The sequence below is a fragment of the Amia ocellicauda genome, chromosome 5 (genome assembly GCF_036373705.1).
Source record: "Amia ocellicauda isolate fAmiCal2 chromosome 5, fAmiCal2.hap1, whole genome shotgun sequence".
NCBI lineage: Eukaryota > Metazoa > Chordata > Actinopteri > Amiiformes > Amiidae > Amia > Amia ocellicauda.
Genome location: NC_089854.1, coordinates 293,871 through 312,076, shown reverse-complemented (window position 1 = coordinate 312,076; position 18,206 = coordinate 293,871). Strand labels below are relative to the sequence as shown.

Below are 18,206 nucleotides of genomic sequence, written 5' to 3'. Positions count from 1 at the left end.
TATTTATATAAATATGTATTTTATGAATAACTACTGAGTCAACGTTATACCTCGAACGTGACGTAATTTCCTGTTTTCAGCACAACGCCGGATGTTCTTGCTCTCGGGGCTCGGTGGCGTGCAGAGATGGGGGTGACTTGGTAAGATAATTAAGAATAATATGACCGACTTGACCCGGCAGCGTGGCCGGCACGGAGAGGCGCGGAGTGGCGGCGGGTCTGTGCGGTGGTCGTGTGCAGCGGCTGGCCGGGCTGTCATGTGAGACGCCGGGGTGCGGGAGCTCGTTGTGTTGTTGACAGCACTTCCGTGCACACTGCAGACACACGGTAATGTCGACGTGTTAGTTTGGCAATACTGGGATGCGAAGCTGGCATTATTATTACGAGTACTAGTGTAGTAGTAGAGTAGTAATCTGCCCCAGTGTCGGCGCGCCGGTCTGTCCTGCAGCCTCGCTTTGACGTTCGCACATGCGCCACATGGGGCGCTGCGTCGCGCGCGGGTTCACTGTTCTGAAAAAGCGTTTATTTTCACACAACACGAACAACACGTGGAATCGGTGTGTAGTAGAGTGCCAGTGTGTAACGCTGTTTGTGTGTGACAGTGTGTGCCAGGTGCCTGTGTCCGAGGGGAAGAGTGTGCAGCAGACAGTGGACGTGCTGCACAGGAAGCTGGAGCAGCTGGGGGCAGTGAAGCAGGGCAGCTTCACAGTGGACTGTGAGACGTACCACACTGGGGCCGGCAGCATGGGCACTGCGGGTACGGATCGGGGCAGTGGGGCTCACCAGGACATTAAATAGTTAATTACTGTGTCATGTGATCGAGCTAATTATAAAAACCTGATGCGAGAGCTGGAGGCAGGGTTAGCAGAGAGACTGTCCTCACTCTCCCTCTCTTTCTACTCTCTACCTCTCCCTCTCCCTCTCCCTCCCCAGGACAGCCGGCGAAGTTCCTGTATGTGATGCACAACTCGGAGACGCCACTGAGCTGCTTCGCTTTGTTCGAGGGGGGACCCTTTCTGGCCGCCGACCCCAACTTCGACGTGCTGATGGCCAAGCTCAAAGGCCACTTCCAGAACGCCAAGGGCCACAAGGTGGAGAGCCGCGGCACGCGCTACCTCTACTGTGACTTCCTGGTCAAAGTGGGCACCGTCACCATGGGCTCCAGCGCCAGGGGCATCTCCGTGGAGGTGAGGAGGAGGGGGGGATGGAGAGGGAGGAGGCAGATGGGAACAGTGGGATGCAGGGCGAAGGACTGGTGGGTGGGATGGGTATGGAGAGGAGAAGAGAGAGGCAAGTGAACGTGTGTGTCTTCCTCCTTGTGCAGGTGGAGTACTGCCCCTGCGTGGTGCCCAGTGACTGCTGGAACCTGATGAAGGAGTTCATGGTGAGCTTCTTGGGGCCCCATGCCCCCGAGCTGCCCAGCGCCTTCACCGCCAAGCCCGACGGCCTGTACAGCCCCGCCGAGGGCGCCGACACCATGGCACAGTATCTGGAGCTGTTCGGCAAGGTACGCAAGCAGCAGGTGGCATCTGGTGGAAGCATGCGCTGAGGAGGGGGCAGAGGCCACTCTCGGGGTCCGACACACAGGACTGCTTGAGCGGCTCTGTGCACAGGATCTATTCTCAGCCACCCCTCCTGAGTACCCGAGTGTGGGTCTGGACTGAGGATGGGACACTGACTGGCTCCGGGGGGGAACCCAGATGTTCTCGGATAACAGCGCCTGGTCCCGCTCTCAGGAGGTGTTGTAACCAGGCGTGTTTTCTAGGGTCTGGTGGAGTCAGCCACTGTGTTTTCTTATTTTTTGGTCACCATCTGAACTGGCTTTGTACTGCATTTCAAGTAAAACTTTATTTTTACATAATTAAAGTCTGGGTGTATTTTTCTGCAGAGAGAGACAGATTAAACAGGCTGCCGGTCTGTTCTGTGTGGATCTCCATGTTGGGGACTTGATTTAGATTTTAAACATAAATCAGATGCCTAAAACAAAACAATAAAACAGTGGATTGAATTTACCAATGATGTGAAATAAAACAATTAGTTCTAATTCCTATAGAAAAGATACATTAAAAATTTTAATAACATTTTATTATTTCTTGGGAATTCTGTTTTTTGTGTCCGTATGACTCTTTGGCTGCCCTGTGCCACACTCGTATTTGTACATTGAAGGGATTATGATGTTAGAACGGCTTAATTAGCCATATGGGCTGTTTCCACTGTATGATCAGCTCAGCTGTAGATAGTTGACTCATTGTGTTTGCACTGCTGTAATGTTGTATATATAATACGGTGCAGTGTAATCTATTGTAGTGTAGTAATGCTGTTAATTACATACTGTGGTATTAGAACGGCTTCTGACATAAATATACTACTTCCATCCTGTCATAGACTCGAACACACCTGCCTGTATACTGCCAGCACTAATCCACTTACTGTCACACCATTTCTTAGGCACATACTCCTAACCTGCTTTCTCCCACTTACTCTAAGCTAGTAACTCGCGCTGATGGTGGGCTGCACACTAGCCCCCAGGCAGCGCCCCCAGGCCCGAGCCCCTCACATGCGGTGTGCTGGGGTCCTGCAGCGCTAGGACCGTGTGTGCGATGGGGTCGGGGTTTCCACGGCCCTGTCGGGACTGTGAGGGGCTGTTCTTCAGTCCCGACATGGTACAGACCCCCCCCTCACACGCACACAAAAGCTTCCTCTGCAAGTTTTATTTCCTACTATAACCGCCTGCCCGGAGACTCGGTGGGGAAAGCGGGTCGTCAGAGCGGCCACTGCGGGCATTTCTCACATGCAAATGTCTTTTTAAACAATCTCTTTGTCTGCTGTTGAGCACCTTATTTACCCTCAACTCAACCGAACTTCATGGCGAGCGCTGCGCAAAGTGCGTAGCGCGGTGAGAGAGCCGCCCGCAGCCGGACACGCAGTCAGCGCATTGCGTACCCGTTCGTGAATAGAAACCTGCGCAGAGCCGGGCAAGGGAGTCCCCCACGCAGCTCTGCGCCAGCGCCGCAGCTCTCTCCCTCGCTGCATGGGAAGCGGCGCAGGCTGGCGTAGGGGCGTCTGTGAATCGGCTTTATAAGGCGCAACCCTTTGATCGATATATTCCCCACCAATGGACGCCCTTCCCCGCTGGAGGATCGCTCGCCGCTCGTCCAATCAGAGCGCGCCGGGGGCGGGGCCTCTGTCGGTTCGGTTGTCTCGCGGTCGGTGACAGCTCGCGCGTGCGGATGATGGCGGTAAATAAAAGCCCCGCTCGCGCAGCGCCCGCACAGACCCGCACCGGGACGCAGAACGCCGGGTTCTAAACGGCCCACACGCCCCGCACCGCGCAGCCCGGCGGACTTTCGCGCCGCTCAAAGTTTCCGCGCAGAGCCGCCTCTCTCCTGCGGGCGCCCAGGGACTGCAATCCGGCTGACCTCCTGTTGTTCCGGGCTGCGCTTTGTTCGGCTCTCGGAGGAAAGTTTGCCCCAGTCCGCGCTGTTGCCCCGTGCCCACGGAGCGGCTGCCCGGCCCGTCGCCCGAGCGCTGCCGGCGCAGAGGGGCAGGAGCCCGGAGAATTGCCGAGCAGCCCGCGGTCTTTGTTCCGGAGGTAAGTGGACTCGCCTGCAGACGCCACTCTGGTGCACCAGCTTCAGGGGGCAATTAGAGCCGCGTTGAGCCCGGAGAGGAAAACAAACGAGTGCTTTTCTGGATGTATGTGCACAGCTGTGAGCGAGGGAAGCGGGCAGTCGGAGCCCCGGCCGTGGACGAGCCCACCCGGGGGTGGCCAGCGTGCGGGAAACTTTTGCGCCGCGAGTGGGCTGTGTGTAGGGCTCGGTCGCCGGCGCGACTCTGGAGTTGAAGCAGATCCGCTCCGCTCAGTCTAGTCCGGACCGGGACCGACCTCGCCAGCTCAGCCGGGCGCCGCTGTGAACAGTTTATTCAGAGGATGTGTGTGTGTGTTTGTTTGCTTTGTGGGCGAACTGTTTTGCGCGCACACAGGCGGGCTGCCCCCGGATGACGCACGTGTGTGTATGGCTGTGTGTGTGTGTGTGTATGTGTGTGTGTATGGCTGTGTATGGCTGTGTGTGTGTGTGTATGGCTGTGTATGGCTGTGTGTGTGTGTGTGTGTATGGCTGTGTATGGCTGTGTGTGTGTGTGTATGGCTGTGTATGGCTGTGTGTGTGTGTGTATGGCTGTGTATGGCTGTGTGTGTGTGTGTATGGCTGTGTATGGCTGTGTGTGTGTGTGTATGGCTGTGTATGGCTGTGTGTGTGTGTGTATGGCTGTGTGTGTGTGTGTATGGCTGTGTGTGTGTGTGTATGGCTGTGTGTGTGTGTGTATGGCTGTGTGTGTGTGTGTATGGCTGTGTATGGCTGTGTGTGTGTGTATGGCTGTGTGTGTGTGTATGGCTGTGTGTGTGTGTATGGCTGTGTGTGTGTGTATGGCTGTGTGTGTGTGTATGGCTGTGTGTGTGTGTATGGCTGTGTGTGTGTGTGTGGCTGTGTGTGTGTGTGGCTGTGTGTGTGTGTATGGCTGTGTGTGGCTGTGTGTGTGTGTATGGCTGTGTATGGCTGTGTGTGTGTGTATGGCTGTGTATGGCTGTGTGTGTGTGTGTGGCTCTGTGTGTGGCTCTGTGTGTGGCTCTGTGTATGGCTGTGTGTGTGTGTGTATGGCTGTGTGTGTGTGTGTGTATGGCTGTGTGTGTGTGTGTGTATGGCTGTGTGTGTGTGTGTGTATGGCTGTGTGTGTGTGTGTGTATGGCTGTGTGTGTGTGTGTGTATGGCTGTGTGTGTGTGTGTGTATGGCTGTGTGTGTGTGTGTGTATGGCTGTGTGTGTGTATGGCTGTGTGTGTGTGTGTGTATGGCTGTGTGTGTGTGTGTGTATGGCTGTGTGTGTGTGTGTATGGCTGTGTGTGTGTGTGTATGGCTGTGTGTGGCTGTGTGTGTGTGTGGCTGTGTGTGTGTGTGGCTGTGTGTGTGTGTGGCTGTGTGTGTGTGTGTATGGCTGTGTGTGTGTGTGGCTGTGTGTGGCTGTGTGTGTGTGGCTGTGTGTGTGTGGCTGTGTGTGGCTGTGTATGGCTGTGTGTGTGTGTGGCTGTGTGTGTGTGGCTGTGTGTGTGTGTGTGTGTATGGCTGTGTGTGTGTGTGTGTGTGTATGGCTGTGTGTGTGGCTGTGTGGCTGTGTGTGTGTGTATGGCTGTGTGTGTGTGTGGCTGTGTGTGTGTGTGTGTGGCTGTGTGTGTGTGTGTGTGGCTGTGTGTGTGTGTGTGTGTGTGGCTGTGTGTGTGTGTGTGTGTGTATGGCTGTGTGTGTGTGTGTGTGTGTGTGTGTGTGTGTGTGTGTGTGTATGGCTGTGTGTGTGTGTGTGTATGGCTGTGTGTGTGTGTGTGTGTGTGTGGCTGGCTGTGTGTGTGTGTGGCTGGCTGTGTGTGTGTGTGGCTGGCTGTGTGTGTGTGTGGCTGGCTGTGTGTGTGTGGCTGTGTGTGGCTGTGTGTGTGTATGGCTGTGTCTTGTTTTGTCTGCTGTCGTTGTTGTTTTGGGATTAACTTCCACCAGGAAGCATTGTTTCACTACAACGCTCATCGTTGTGAACACCAGCCTCTCCCCACCGGGCAGCTCTCCACGGTCTTAATTAATTGATCGTGATTTTATTGTGAAATGTTCCCATACTCTGCAGGGAAGATACTGCCCCCCCCCCCGTCCAAAATGTAGCACCGGTGACCTCTGTGATGGGGGCACAGGGTTAATCACTCTCCCGTGGAAGAGAAGCGTCACTCCACTCCGATTACTCTGCGGATGCTGAAGTGATGTGTTCATGCTTCTGGCTTCAGCGAGTTGTGAACCTTGGGGGGGAGAGGTCTCTGGGCGGTTGGCATTGTTTAGTGTTTTTCTACATCTTCATTCAGTGTGTGATGATTGTGTGGTGTGTGCGTTTGCTGTGGGACAGGTGGAGTGGGGGTCTGGGGGATCGGGCCGGCAGAGGGCCCCTTTACTCTGGGCTGACCCTGTTGGTGGGGATGAGAACAATCGCCTTCTCCTGTTATAAACCGGCAGCCTTGAAGCCCTGTCTCCCTGTGAACACTGTCACTGGTGTTTATTCTTGGGACAGCAGCCTTACAGGTGGAGCTCCGGGGTCGGACAGACCGCAGTCCCCAGGCAGCACAGACGCACAGCCCCGTAGACCCCCCCGCACACCCTGCTGGATTGTCACTGTGGTCTCCATGCTGTGGTGACATCTGTCCTCAGTGTCCGTCCACACGGTCCACAGGTGAAGAGGAAGAGTGTGTTCAGCCCGTCTCCATGGTGGGGGGGGGCTGCTGCTGCTGCTGCTGCTGCTGTGTCTTCCTGTAGCAGATACCGACTTCCTGTCCATTCATTTGCTGTCCATCTCAAGTTTACAGTGCTGGCACAATGTTGTCTATGGTGCAGAAACTATTTCCTCTGTTCAGCTCTGACTGGCCTTTCTAGTTTGACTTCAGATGAGTGTTGTGTGGTCTTCATCAAACCCACACAGGCGGGGACCCGGCCAGCAGGCAAGCCCCGGCACAATGCTGCACTCCACAGTGCAACAAGCTGTGAGAGACACTGAAAGGGGTCCAACTGCATCCCCGGTATTTGTGCACATGTGTAGAAGTGTAAGGTGTTCAGTGCCAGGGTGTGAGGGGGGAGGGGGTCCTTAACCAGCCCAGTGTGCACTACGCACTGCCAGGAGCTCAGCACTGCACACTCACTCTGCTGTGAGTTTCCACTGATGTCTGTCTGACAATTTAATGCAAGATCAGAGTCACAGCATGACCCTCAAAGCTCTTAAACCAGAATATTTACAGATTCAGGACTTTTGGAGGGAGGAGGGGGCTTGTGTCTTCAAAGATCCTAAAATAAGACTTTCTTTTTAAACATCCTTTTCCCAAGACAGCCTGTCGTCGGAGAGTGAGTTGTACAGAGGTATCGCACAGTCCCAAGGCCACAGGGAGATGAGTTTGTGCAGGCCGGGTGTGATGGGGCAGCGAGGTGCTGATGTGGTGTGGAGTTGAGCACAGAACAGGGACACCTGATGTGTCTGCAGTATGAAAGGCACTGAGCGGAGGTGAGAGGCTGGATAGGCAGAGTGTGGCTGTGCCGTATCTCAACTGCAGTCTGCTCACACTGCTGCCTGTGTGACTGTTACTGAGCTGCTGAATTCACCACCGGGCCGTTCCTCTCCTCTGTGTACTGTGGGTCCCCTCCTAGATACAGGGGCAGGGAAATGACCAGTCATGAGAAGATCACAGAAAGGTGTGATTAATGTGCCTTTTACCTTCTAAATTGGCCGCATCAAAGCAACATGTTGTGAAAAAGCCAACTGAAATTTGGCAACTGAAATGTAAGAGATGCGGTTGTTTGTTCCTGACTTTTCCTAAATGTGTGTTTTAAATACCCTGGCGGTGTAAATATTTTATAATCCAATAAATAAAACCGAACCGCCAGCGGCTGTCACACTGCCTAGAGATCGACAGTGTGTGGCTTCTGCAGTGCAGGGTGTGTATCTGTGCATCAGCCAGGACACGCGGCCCGTGTGCTGGACTAGTGAGGTCCGTCTGCAGCCCTTAAGAGAAACTGTAGACCCTGAAGGATGGGTTTTAGACCAGAAGACACCCAGTGAAATCTGGGCCTGCAGGCAGAGGGTGCAGAACTTAGTGCTATAAACCATCAATGCTTCTATTCCTTACCAGACTGATCTGCATTTCTGCTCTGTTTTTATTTTTGTTCTTATACACTTGTGCTTTTTATGGCTCTGTTTTATGGTTTTGTTTGTTTTGCAGTTGTGTGTTATGTGATTGGTCTGTATATTGTTCAAATGCCATTTATTTTCATGGCTGTGGTTGTGCAGGTTGTGGTCCTAGATCTGCCTACAGGTCCGGTGGCTCTATAGCTTAAGGCCTGTAGGGGAACTGTCTGCGGTGGGCAGGAAACCCGGTGCTGTGCAGGTTCGGCTGGCACTCGCAGGGCCGGCATGGAGGCCTGCAGGGACCAAGCTGTGGCTATGTGTTGCCAGCGTGGCACAGGGCTCCTGGCCGAGCAGTGGGAAGACGGCCGGCATGTGTGGGGTGAGGGTGGGGTTGGGCGCGAATGTAAAGTAAGCAGGGTTTATCCCTGTCTAGGGGATTAATGCTAAATGGCTCTGCTCTCGAGGGTCCAGTGTGGTGCACCGGGCGATTACGGGGGGGATTCTGATGTCAGTGGCTCTTTTTTTTTTACATGTTGTCATTAATCCGTTTAGGTTGAACTTATTGATGAGGGCGGCAGGCTGCACGGGAATGCTCAGGGCTGCGGTCCAGGCATGGCAGCAATGCTACGGGCAGTTGTGACGTGTACATGGGGATTACTCGCAGACGGAGGTTTAAACTCCCCCCATGCCTTCACTGCCAGAGCCTGGAACAGGTCCCTCCCTGCTGGGACAGGTCCCTCCCTGCTGGGACAGAGGGGCTGTTCTGAGCGGCTGTGAAGGCTCTTCCACACTAAACACTCCCCGCCCGTGTCTGCGGTGTTGGGACGGGGCCAGACCTGATAGTGGCAGCAGAGCCTGTGGCCCCAGAGTCCGACTGCACATCCCTGCCGGTCTCTGTGGATCGGCATACTCTGCCACGAGACCCGGCCTGCCAATCATCTCACCGCAAGTCACCCGAGAATAGAACGCATTGTTTCAGTTCTGCTTTTGCTTTTTCTGAATGGGGAGCAAAAAAACTGACAAAAGGATGAATGAATCTGAACTTCCTACTGTGCTGTGGAGAAAAGGAGGCGATCCCATTAAATCCACAACTGGAGAACTGGTCCACAGTGGGCTGTCGGGTGGAAGCACACTCCGCCACGTCTTCAGTCAGGCGTGCTGTTGCTCATTTTCTTAATTTCGTACCGGAGTGCAGTGCTGAAGAGCAAGCCGCAGGGAGGCAGAGCAGCGAGGAAGTCGTCTGCCTGCCTCCTTGATGTGGTGTCTCGAGTATCGCAAGCACCTCAACCACGCGCCAGCTCTGCTCTACACACTGCTTCACACAAATTAGTTAAACTCTTTGTTTTAGTGTCTGACCTGTATATACCAGTATTTATATCCGTGTTGCAGAGCTCACACAGAGCCAGTCACCCATAGCAGAAACAGCCCAGGTCCGCAGTGGAAAGCGACACCATTTCGGCTCTAGATGAGTTACGGCTCCGGCGCTCAGGCCTTCTGTGTTGCACGTCCTGTCCCTGCAGCTCCTACCTGCTCAGCCACGCCTCACTACAGGTTGGCCTGGTCTCTGAGTTCGATGAGAGAGCAATATGAAATGATGCCCTTTCCGCTAATATCGGCAGTATTTTTGTAGTTTCCCTCCACCCTAGTGTGACTGTAGTGTATTTGTGGTGCCATTGTATTTCACTGACATCCTTTCCCAGCTGCTCCCAGTTGACTGAATCCAGAAGCAGAGAGCGCCTGCTTGTCTTTCCAGTGTGTAGTGCCGGTGCCGCACTGTTTAACCCCATAAACTGTGCACTGACCTGAGCTGCCTGTCGGTCCCCCCCACGTAGTCCTCGAGCCCCCCCATGGCTGCGTGTCGTTTGTTCCAGCGATTGTCTCGTTCACTAGCTCTCCACAGACAGTGATCAATACTCCTCTCAGGGAGCAGCGGCAGGACACGCTGTGAATTCCCAATGCGGAGCCGACTCCCCGGCCCTGACGGCACCGCAGCTCGCCGCTCCCACAGGCCACAGTATAGTGCAGCCAGGCTGGAGCGCCGCAGGGTGGCACGGCAGCTCACGCGCTCCCTCCCTCCCTTTTCTGTCTGTCTCGCTGGCACAGGCTCCCCCTGCTTCACAATGTGCCATACATTTGCAAGCAAAATGAGGAGGTATGCAAAAAGGGCAGGGAAAGCCCAAGGCACAGCACGTCTGAGCAGGGAGGCCAAGGGAGGCATGTGTTGTGCAGGCCAGGAAGCCTGCCCATCCCCCCGCCCTCTGCCTGGAAGTGCTGTGTTCTCGCTGCCCCTCGGTGCTTCATGGGCAGGAGGTCTAAATGGGGAAGCGTCACAGTAGAAGCTCTTCTGTGTTGTTGTGGTTGCACCTCTCTGCATTGTCGAACTCTTTGCAGTTGGGTCTATGGGGGGTAAGAACTGCATCCCTGCTAATGAACCTCAATAGGCCTGCTGTTCTGACAGGGAGACGGCACAGGCTGGGGTTGCAGAGGCCCGAGGAAAACGCCAACACTATACCGCCGCCTCTGCCAACTCGCTGAGAGACTCCGGCACTTGCTCTAATCATTGTTCTGTGTTGTTAGACTGTGACGAAGGTGCTGTGTGACTGAACATTGCTATTGTTACAGGGGCTATACAAATCTACACCACTCACTGGAGTTCCTCCTGCCTACTAAATGTTTTTTTTGAAAATGTACAAATGCAGAAAGTTTTTTATGTGGGTTAGAATCTATAGTTTGTACAGTAAAAAAAGTAATTGTCTATGGAGAGTACTCATAATGATAGTGGCACCAAAGTGTGTGTGTGTGTGTGTACACTCCACCTAAAGCACTACAGTTTGGCTGGCACTGCTTGTTATTAAAGACCTGGACTTTTCTTAATTTTTTTGTTAGTTGGTTGTGTCTTTTTGTATTTCCTTCCCTTCCTGTCCAGAGCCTCCCTTTACTTTTCAGTTCTATTCTGTGGATCTTCCTTTGTTGCCTAGCCTTTGAGTGGGGCTGGGGCTCGGGCATCCTGCTGGGCTGTGGAAGTCCTGGCATGGCTGTGCTCCAGGAGCGGAGTGTGTACTTTCTTCCCAATGAAGAATGCACAAAAATGCCATCGTTTCATTAACTGCAAGATGAGACGCAAGTGCGCTCCTCCGGGGAGGACGTTTGGAAAGCACTGCAGTGACTAATTAGGCTTATTTTCTTTTTGCCTCCCCCTAAATGGAATGGAAGGAATCAATTTTAAATTTAAAACTCATTAACGGAAGTCTCGGTGTGTTACGTTTGATTGAAGCCATCAGTTTTCATCCATGTGTTTCTCTGTCATTTGGGCCTTTTGTTAAAGGGGTTTTAATTGGTGGCGTTTCGATTTTTGTGAGCCTTAACATAGGGAGGTTAAAGTGAAACACGCCATTAAGCCTGGGATATGGGATCCCAAATGCTAATGATGTCTCATAATTAACTTGCTTTTATGCAAATGAGCTGTCACAGTGTTACCATGGAGCTGGGGTTTCTTTGATCCCAGGGCTGCCACCAATCAGGGGCTTAGCAAGCCAGCTGCTGGTAGTTGTGCAAATAAGTGAGGGGTGATAATGGAGAGGCTCCGTGCACGGGGAGGGAGGGAGAGAGGCACAGGGGGCAGGGCAGGGCAGGGCAGGGGATGGAGGGATGGAGGGATGGGGGGTGGAGAGCTGTGCCATTGGTCGCCTTGTCCCCTCGCTGCGTCTGCTCTGCTGAATGGACAGGGTCAGGGAGGAGCACGATTCAAATCTGCTTAGCAACAGGAAGTGCGAGTGGCTGATGTGTGCATTGGGCAGGGGCTCTCCGACTGCAGATACTGCTGCCCTGTGTGCTCCCACTCTCACACATTCTCTCTCTCACTCACCTCCCATTAGCTGTGTGTGTGTGTGTGTGTGTGTTTTTTCAGCAGTAATAAGTGCAGTGCATTAACTCACTCCCTGCCCTGGATGACTATAGTCACCCCTACCCTGTTCTACCCTGCCCTGGGCAACTTCTCTCAACAGAAATGCGTAGTTCATGATCTTTATCTTTTCCATCCAGTCAAACGCACGTCACTATGCATACACTGTTCTCAAAAATACGAGCAAAGCACTGAAATCTCATTTGTGTTCTAGTCGGCAGGGATACATCGCAGTTTTGAGTTTAAAGAGTTGGCCGTTGAAGCAGATCTCGGAGCAGAGAGTCTTCTTTAATTGTGGAGCACACACGTATGACAAAGATGTCCGAATAGAGCACAGTGTTGTGATGCAGTTCGACACCTCTGCTGCGAAAAGGCTGCGTCGTGAACTCTGACAACCCCCCACTGTGGCCTGGTGGCTTGGTCAGATGAGCCGCAAAGCCGCAGTTAAACCGGTGAAAAGCCAGGAGGTCAGCCTATCCGTCTTCAGTGTCATGTGTAGATTGCATTGCATTTGTCTGATGTATGTTCAACATAGTATTTCAATGATTACCAGGTAAAAACTGAATCACTAAGTAAGTTGTCAGCTGAATTATTAACCAATTCATTCACACTGATTTTAATAAAATAATTATTAGAAAAAAAACAATGGCTTTAATTTATGCAGAAGGAACAGGCTAATACAGTAATGATATGCATTTCAACCTATAAAATTGTGTATACAGCACTTGATTGTGTCGGATCTGAGGGTAGATGAGGGGACAGGAAGAGAGCTGACACCTTTTGCAGGTCAGTCTATATTAGCATGTTGGCGGCCATCTTACCTGGGGACTGGGCGGACAGGGTGCTACAGCAGGGGGCAGTGAGTGAGTTGTGAGCTCAGTTTAACAGTGTGTCTGTGGGTTTCCTGTGGAGGCAGTGGCGTTTCCAGAACATTTTCAATGGGGTGGCCGAGTGGGGGTACAGGGCTATTTTTGGGGGGCCATCCTTGTTTCATCAAGGTCCCCTTGTTCTTCAGTCGTATTTTGTAGGGGGGCCACTGGGGGGGGGGTCAGCCTCATTTCAGGGGGGACCGTGGCCGTGTATGCAGGATCACTTCCTTTAGACAGGTTTGTTTTTTCTCACTACCCCCCTCTTTTTCCCTCATTCCTTCAGGTCAGTTTTCCCAAACGATGAGGAGGGTGCCGGGTCTGTTGAGCAGTGTGTCCTGAGGCTCCCGAGAGGCTGCGATGGTGACGGCTCGGTCCCCGGTGTCACAGTGTACCGGGTCCCTGTCCCAGTGAGTGCTCCACCAGCCCACACTGCTCCTTGCACTCTGACATGTCCTCACTGTGTCCCAGCCCTTTAGAGACCCTGACCCTGTGTACTTTTATCCTTGTGTCCCGCAGCCTGAGCAGCCCTGATCGAGAGCGCAGGCCTTAGCCGAGCGATGGACCGCTGTAAACACGTGGGCCGGCTGCGGCTGGCGCAGGACCACTCCATCCTCAACCCGCAGAAGTGGCGCTGTGTGGACTGCCTGACCACGGAGTCGGTGTGGGCCTGCCTGAAGTGCTCCCACGTGGCCTGCGGCCGCTACATGGAGGAGCATGCACTGCGGCACTTCCAGGAGTCGCGCCACCCGCTGGCCATGGCGGTACGCGAGCTGGACGTGTTCTGCTACGCCTGTGGCGACTACGTGCTGAACGACAACGCTGAGGGTGACCTGAAGCTGCTGCGGGGGGCGCTCTCCACGGTGCGTGGCCCGGGGGGGTGCGGTGACCCAGCACGACCCGGCCGCCGCAGCCTGCGCTCGCTGGCCTTGGGGGACGGCCCCTCCGGCGCCAGCAACGACCCAGGGGGGCCCAGGCCCGCGCTGCAGACGGCGCTGCGGCACCGGCGCCAGGTCCTGCTGGGCAAGGCGCTACGGGCGTGGTTTGGGCGCAGCTCGTATGGGCGGCACCGTCTGGAGCAGCAGCGTCAGCAGCAGGAGCAGGAGCAGCGCAAGGAGGAGCTGCGGCGCCGGCGGCGGGAGGTGAAGCGGCGACTGCTGGAAGAGCTGGCCAGCTCCCCCCCCCGCAAGAGCGCCCGGCTGCTCACGCAGGCGCCGCGCACCGCCGCCATCATCCCACGCAAGTTCCGCGACCCTCCCGAGCGCACGCCGCCGCCCTCCCTGCTGGGGCTCTCGCGCCGCTCGCTCGGTGATGGCAACACCGCCAAGCTGCGCCGCTACTACTCCTCGTACCCGCGCAGGAAGTTGGCGCCGGGTGTGACGGGGCTGCGCAACCTGGGCAACACCTGCTACATGAACTCCATCCTGCAGGTGCTCAGCCACCTGCAGAAGTTCCGCGAGTGCTTCCTCACTCTGGACCTGTGCGAGACCGAGGAGCTGTTGGCCCAGAGCCGGCCGCGCAGCGGGGGGGGGCCAGCGGCCGGGGCGGTGAATGGCACGGCGCACTGCGGGGGTGGGGGCTCTGGGCGCGGCGACGAGCTGGGTGGGGGGGCGCCCGCGGCGAGCGGCAAGCAGAGCGCCCTGCCCAGCCTGAACGCGGCCGAGCTGGTGCAGCCCGCCGAGCCGCGCTCCTCTGCCCGGCAGCAGATGTCGCTGTGCCACGAGCTGCACACGCTGTTCCGGGTCATGTGGTCGGGCCGCTGGGCACTGGTGTCGCCCTTCGCCATGCTGCACTCTGTGTGGAACCTCATCCCCGCCTTCCGTGGCTATGACCAGCAGGACGCGCAGGAGTTCCTGTGTGAGCTGCTGGACAAGGTGCAGCAGGAGCTGGAGTCCGAGGGAACCAAGCGCAAGATCGTCATCCCCATCTCCCAGAGGAAGCTCACCAAGCAGGTGCTCAAGGTGGTCAACACCATCTTCCACGGACAGCTGCTCAGCCAGGTGGGGGGCGTGTGCGTCAGTCTGTGCGTCTGTAAGGGATTGGGGACCCGATTTATAGTGTTTCTCTCATTCCAATTCTTCTGCCTCTGCCATGAGTGGGCCTGTATGTACCTATGAGAAGCTGTCACATGTATGATGCAGTAACTGGAGCCAGGGCTGTTTCCTTGACTGCACTCCTGTCTTGAGGCGGCTGTGGTCGGGTCCCTGCAGTTGAACAGATCAGATGAACAGGGAGGAGAGAAACATAATGAAAAGATGCCTTTGTGTTATGAATTGGAGGGCTGGCCATTTGCTCAGACAGGAGTGGAGGCAGAGCGAGGGCCTCAGCTCATCGCATGGCTTACAGCGGCCCGCAAAACCGCACGGAGACGTGGCTGCGGGCCGGGCAGGGGCCGGACAATGTCTGCGTTGTTCTTTACTTCACAGGCCATACATTCATGTGCTCTATGTAACTTTATTTTTAATTGTGTGTGGGGGATGAACATGTGAGATCCAGGGCTACGCGGCACTGTAGGGCTCCTCTGCTGTGCCGTGGCTCTGCGGTGGCCAGCCTTCAGCAGCGGCGCCTCACCAGTGCAACATTTCGTGATGTCTGTTGATACGGCCCCTATAGGAAGCTTTTGTTTATTTTATTCTTTGTTCCTTCTGTCCTCCCCCTTAATTATTCATATTAGTAAGTTGGTCATAATGCCACACACCTTAACACAGCTATCTCTAGGACCCGTGGCCGACTGCATGAAACCGCTGACGTTTTCCCCTTATGCGAGTGTGGAGTTCAAGGCTGTGTCGCAGTGTGGCTGGACGCACTGATGAGTCTCTCACCACCGTGGCACTGAGCTGCTGTTTCTCCCTGTGGCCCAGGTGACCTGCCTGACCTGTAACTACAAGTCCAACACAGTGGAGCCCTTCTGGGACCTGTCCCTGGAGTTCCCCGAGCGCTACCACTGTGTGGAGAAGGGCGTGGGTGCGCTGGCCTACCACAGCGACTGCACACTCACCGAGATGCTGGCCAAATTCACCGAGACCGAGGCTCTGGAGGGAAGGATCTACGCCTGCGACCAGTGCAACAGTCAGTACCACCGCCGTAGCGGCAGTCTGTACCGCCTGTGTAGGGAGCACTGCGGCAGTGCGTACCGCATGTGTAGGGAGCAGTGCGGCAGTCAGGATTGCTGTTTTAGGGACCAGTGCAACAGTCCGAGCCACAGCTGTAGATACCTGCAACTGTACTGCCAGTAGACCGAATGTAGACGGATGCACTGGAGCCTGGGGACTAAGTGAGCTCCTTAGTGCAGGTCAATGCGATGATCTTTTCCCTGAGCCGGGCTTGCTGTGTCTGTGTGTCCGGGTCCTATGTGAGCGTGTGAGGCGCCGCTGAACTCTGCTGTGTTTGATTTTGACACAGGTAAACGGCGGAAGTCGTCCCCGAAGCCCTTGGTTCTCACGGAGGCGTGCAAACAGCTACTGATCTACAGGCTACCTCAGGTCCTCCGGCTTCACCTCAAACGCTTCAGGTCAGTGTGTTGGGTGGCCTGGGGCGTGATACTGAGCTGCTCTGCGGTGTGTGATGCTCCTGAAGACGCGTGTTGTGTGCATGAGGCCCCGGTGCTGATCTCGCTGTGTTACAGGTGGTCCGGTCGCAATCACCGGGAGAAGATCGGCGTGCACGTGACCTTTGACCAGGTTCTGAACATGGGGCCTTACTGCTGCAGGGACTCCCTCTCCTCGCTGCACCGGGAGAGCTTCACATACGACCTGTCTGCCGTCGTCATGCATCACGGCAAGGGGTTCGGCTCAGGACACTACACCGCGTACTGCTACAACACGGAGGGAGGTGAGTGGAGAGAGAAACGCACGTGCCGAAGTGCTCGAGTGTGTCCGTTCTGTGTACACACTGAAATACGCAGACTGATCTTGCCGTCTCATCCCCAGGTTTCTGGGTTCACTGTAACGACTCCAAGATGAACGTCTGCAGCGTGGAGGAGGTGTGCAACACTCAGGCCTACATACTGTTCTACACTCAGCGATCTGCGGAGGCCAGCGTGGCCTGACCAGCACCCAACAGCCCAGCCCAGCCCAGTGACTGCCGTCTCTGCAGGGCAGGGAAGTGGCTGCACAGGAGCCACAGGAGCTGACTGACACGGTGGGGGGTGCTGGGAGGCACTCTGGGGGTTTTGGGGGAAGGGTGTGGGTTAGGTGTTCACGCGAGGCACTGTGACAGACGTATGATTCAGGAACGTGACACATTTCTACTGTGTTCTCTACTCTGCTGTGCTGTTTTCCTCCGGGGCGTGGTGTTTACGGGGCATGTTGATGCTGTCTGGACGGAGGTTAAAATGGAGCCTCATCCAACACCGACACAAAACCAAACCAGCAGAGTGCTGAAGGCCAGGCTGCTACAGCCCCCGTCCTGTGCTGCTCTCCCAGTTGCTCCAGACCTCCGCTCTCACGCTCGGCGCTGCCCCCCCCCCCCGACTCTCGGCTGTGCGCAGCTGTCTGTCCTAGCACTGAAACCCTCCGTCACACTCTCATTCATTTACCCTCTGTATTAGTTTGTCCTCTCGAACACGTCCTGATGACTGTTTTGTTGAGGCCAGAGAGCTCTATACACGCCCTGCGCTGCAGCACCCGGCACAAGGTCATGACCCTGTCTTAATACCCCCTGCGCTGGCCTGCAGTGGTTCAGCCCGTGTCCAGTCAGGGGTGGCTCCGAGACGCTGTGGGGGGCCTGGAGCCCTGGTGACCAGCCAGCCCCTAAAGCTCTGTGCAGCCTGACAACTTCACTGCTCTGTCCTGGGCAGAGAATGTTCAATCAGTATGGAAGGAAACCTAAAGCTGTTTTAATTGGTAGCATTAACCCCACTGGGTGTCAGTGACCTGCTGGGCCCCAATAAGTACTGTTTTACTCCCCTGCTCTCTGAAGGCCCAAAGCGCTCTGCTCAGACCTCCCTGGATGGTGGGCAGACGAGAGAGAGATCTTACTTGGTGCCTTTTCTTATTGTCTCACTCGTGCCCTCTCCTGGAGGAAAACGGCTCCTGCCAACAGACCAATCGTGTTGCAGCACCCTGGGTCCTCTCGCCCGTCCACCCATGTGACACCGTGACTCTGACTGAGAGGGGCAGTAAGGCAACTGAGGCCGGTGTGGACTAATGCAGTCTGGGAAATTCCCCAGACAGCCGTGTCTCCTGGTTATATTTTCATGACCCGATCATGTGTAAAATGAGTTCATAGAAACTCTTCTCTCGACTGCAGTATTGGAATAGACTGACCGGGACCCCTCCCCTCTACACACACACACACACAGACACACTGCTGTCCCACAGAGCAATGTGCTGTATTGGGGCGAGGGCAGCTCCATGAACAGGGCGCTGTGTGTCCCTCAAGCCCCAGCCAATGCGGCAGGGCCCTGTCCCTGACCAGGGGGTGAGTCTCACTCTGATCCTGTCTGTGGCTGGAGCCTTGTAATATAGAGACTTCTGTTTTGATTGTTTTTTTTAAACGGTTAAAGGGGTGGGGGGGTGTAACTCTGAGAATCAACATTGTTTTCTAATGGATCTCTGGCCTGTCGTTACTAGGTCTCACTCTGCTTATCTTCCTTGTTTTGTCACCTTGCAAATGTAAAGCCTGGAAGAGCAGGTGAGGGGTTGGTGGCTCAGAGTAAAGTTCTTATTTAGACTCCGCTGTGTGTCTTGTATCTGACGTGTCCGGTGTGCTTATAGATCAACACTACCTCCACCCTAGCCCTTGAA

At 55.1% G+C, this 18,206-nt stretch overlaps 2 protein-coding genes across 3 annotated transcripts; both read left to right on the top strand.

Annotated features, from left to right (window-relative positions):
- Nucleotides 1–37: 37 nt before the first annotated feature.
- med20 (mediator complex subunit 20) lies at nt 38–1,865 on the top strand. Of its 2 annotated transcripts, none has more exons than XM_066703030.1 (4): nt 38–140; nt 602–756; nt 933–1,186; nt 1,324–1,865. In XM_066703030.1, the coding sequence occupies exons 1-4, from the start codon at nt 127–129 to the stop codon at nt 1,546–1,548; spliced, it is 648 nt and encodes a 215-aa protein (XP_066559127.1). In that variant the 5' UTR covers nt 38–126; the 3' UTR covers nt 1,549–1,865. The 2 variants fall into 2 exon arrangements, with proteins under 2 accessions (XP_066559127.1, XP_066559128.1); XM_066703031.1 differs by lacking the exon at nt 38–140 and adding an exon at nt 165–326.
- A 1,326-nt stretch (nt 1,866–3,191) lies between these two features.
- On the top strand, nt 3,192–18,135 carry usp49 (ubiquitin specific peptidase 49). The gene is made up of 7 exons (XM_066703020.1): nt 3,192–3,591; nt 12,746–12,869; nt 12,979–14,459; nt 15,321–15,528; nt 15,862–15,970; nt 16,085–16,290; nt 16,389–18,135. The coding sequence occupies exons 3-7, from the start codon at nt 13,020–13,022 to the stop codon at nt 16,505–16,507; spliced, it is 2,082 nt and encodes a 693-aa protein (XP_066559117.1). The 5' UTR covers nt 3,192–3,591; nt 12,746–12,869; nt 12,979–13,019; the 3' UTR covers nt 16,508–18,135.
- The last annotated feature ends 71 nt before the right edge of the window (nt 18,136–18,206 follow it).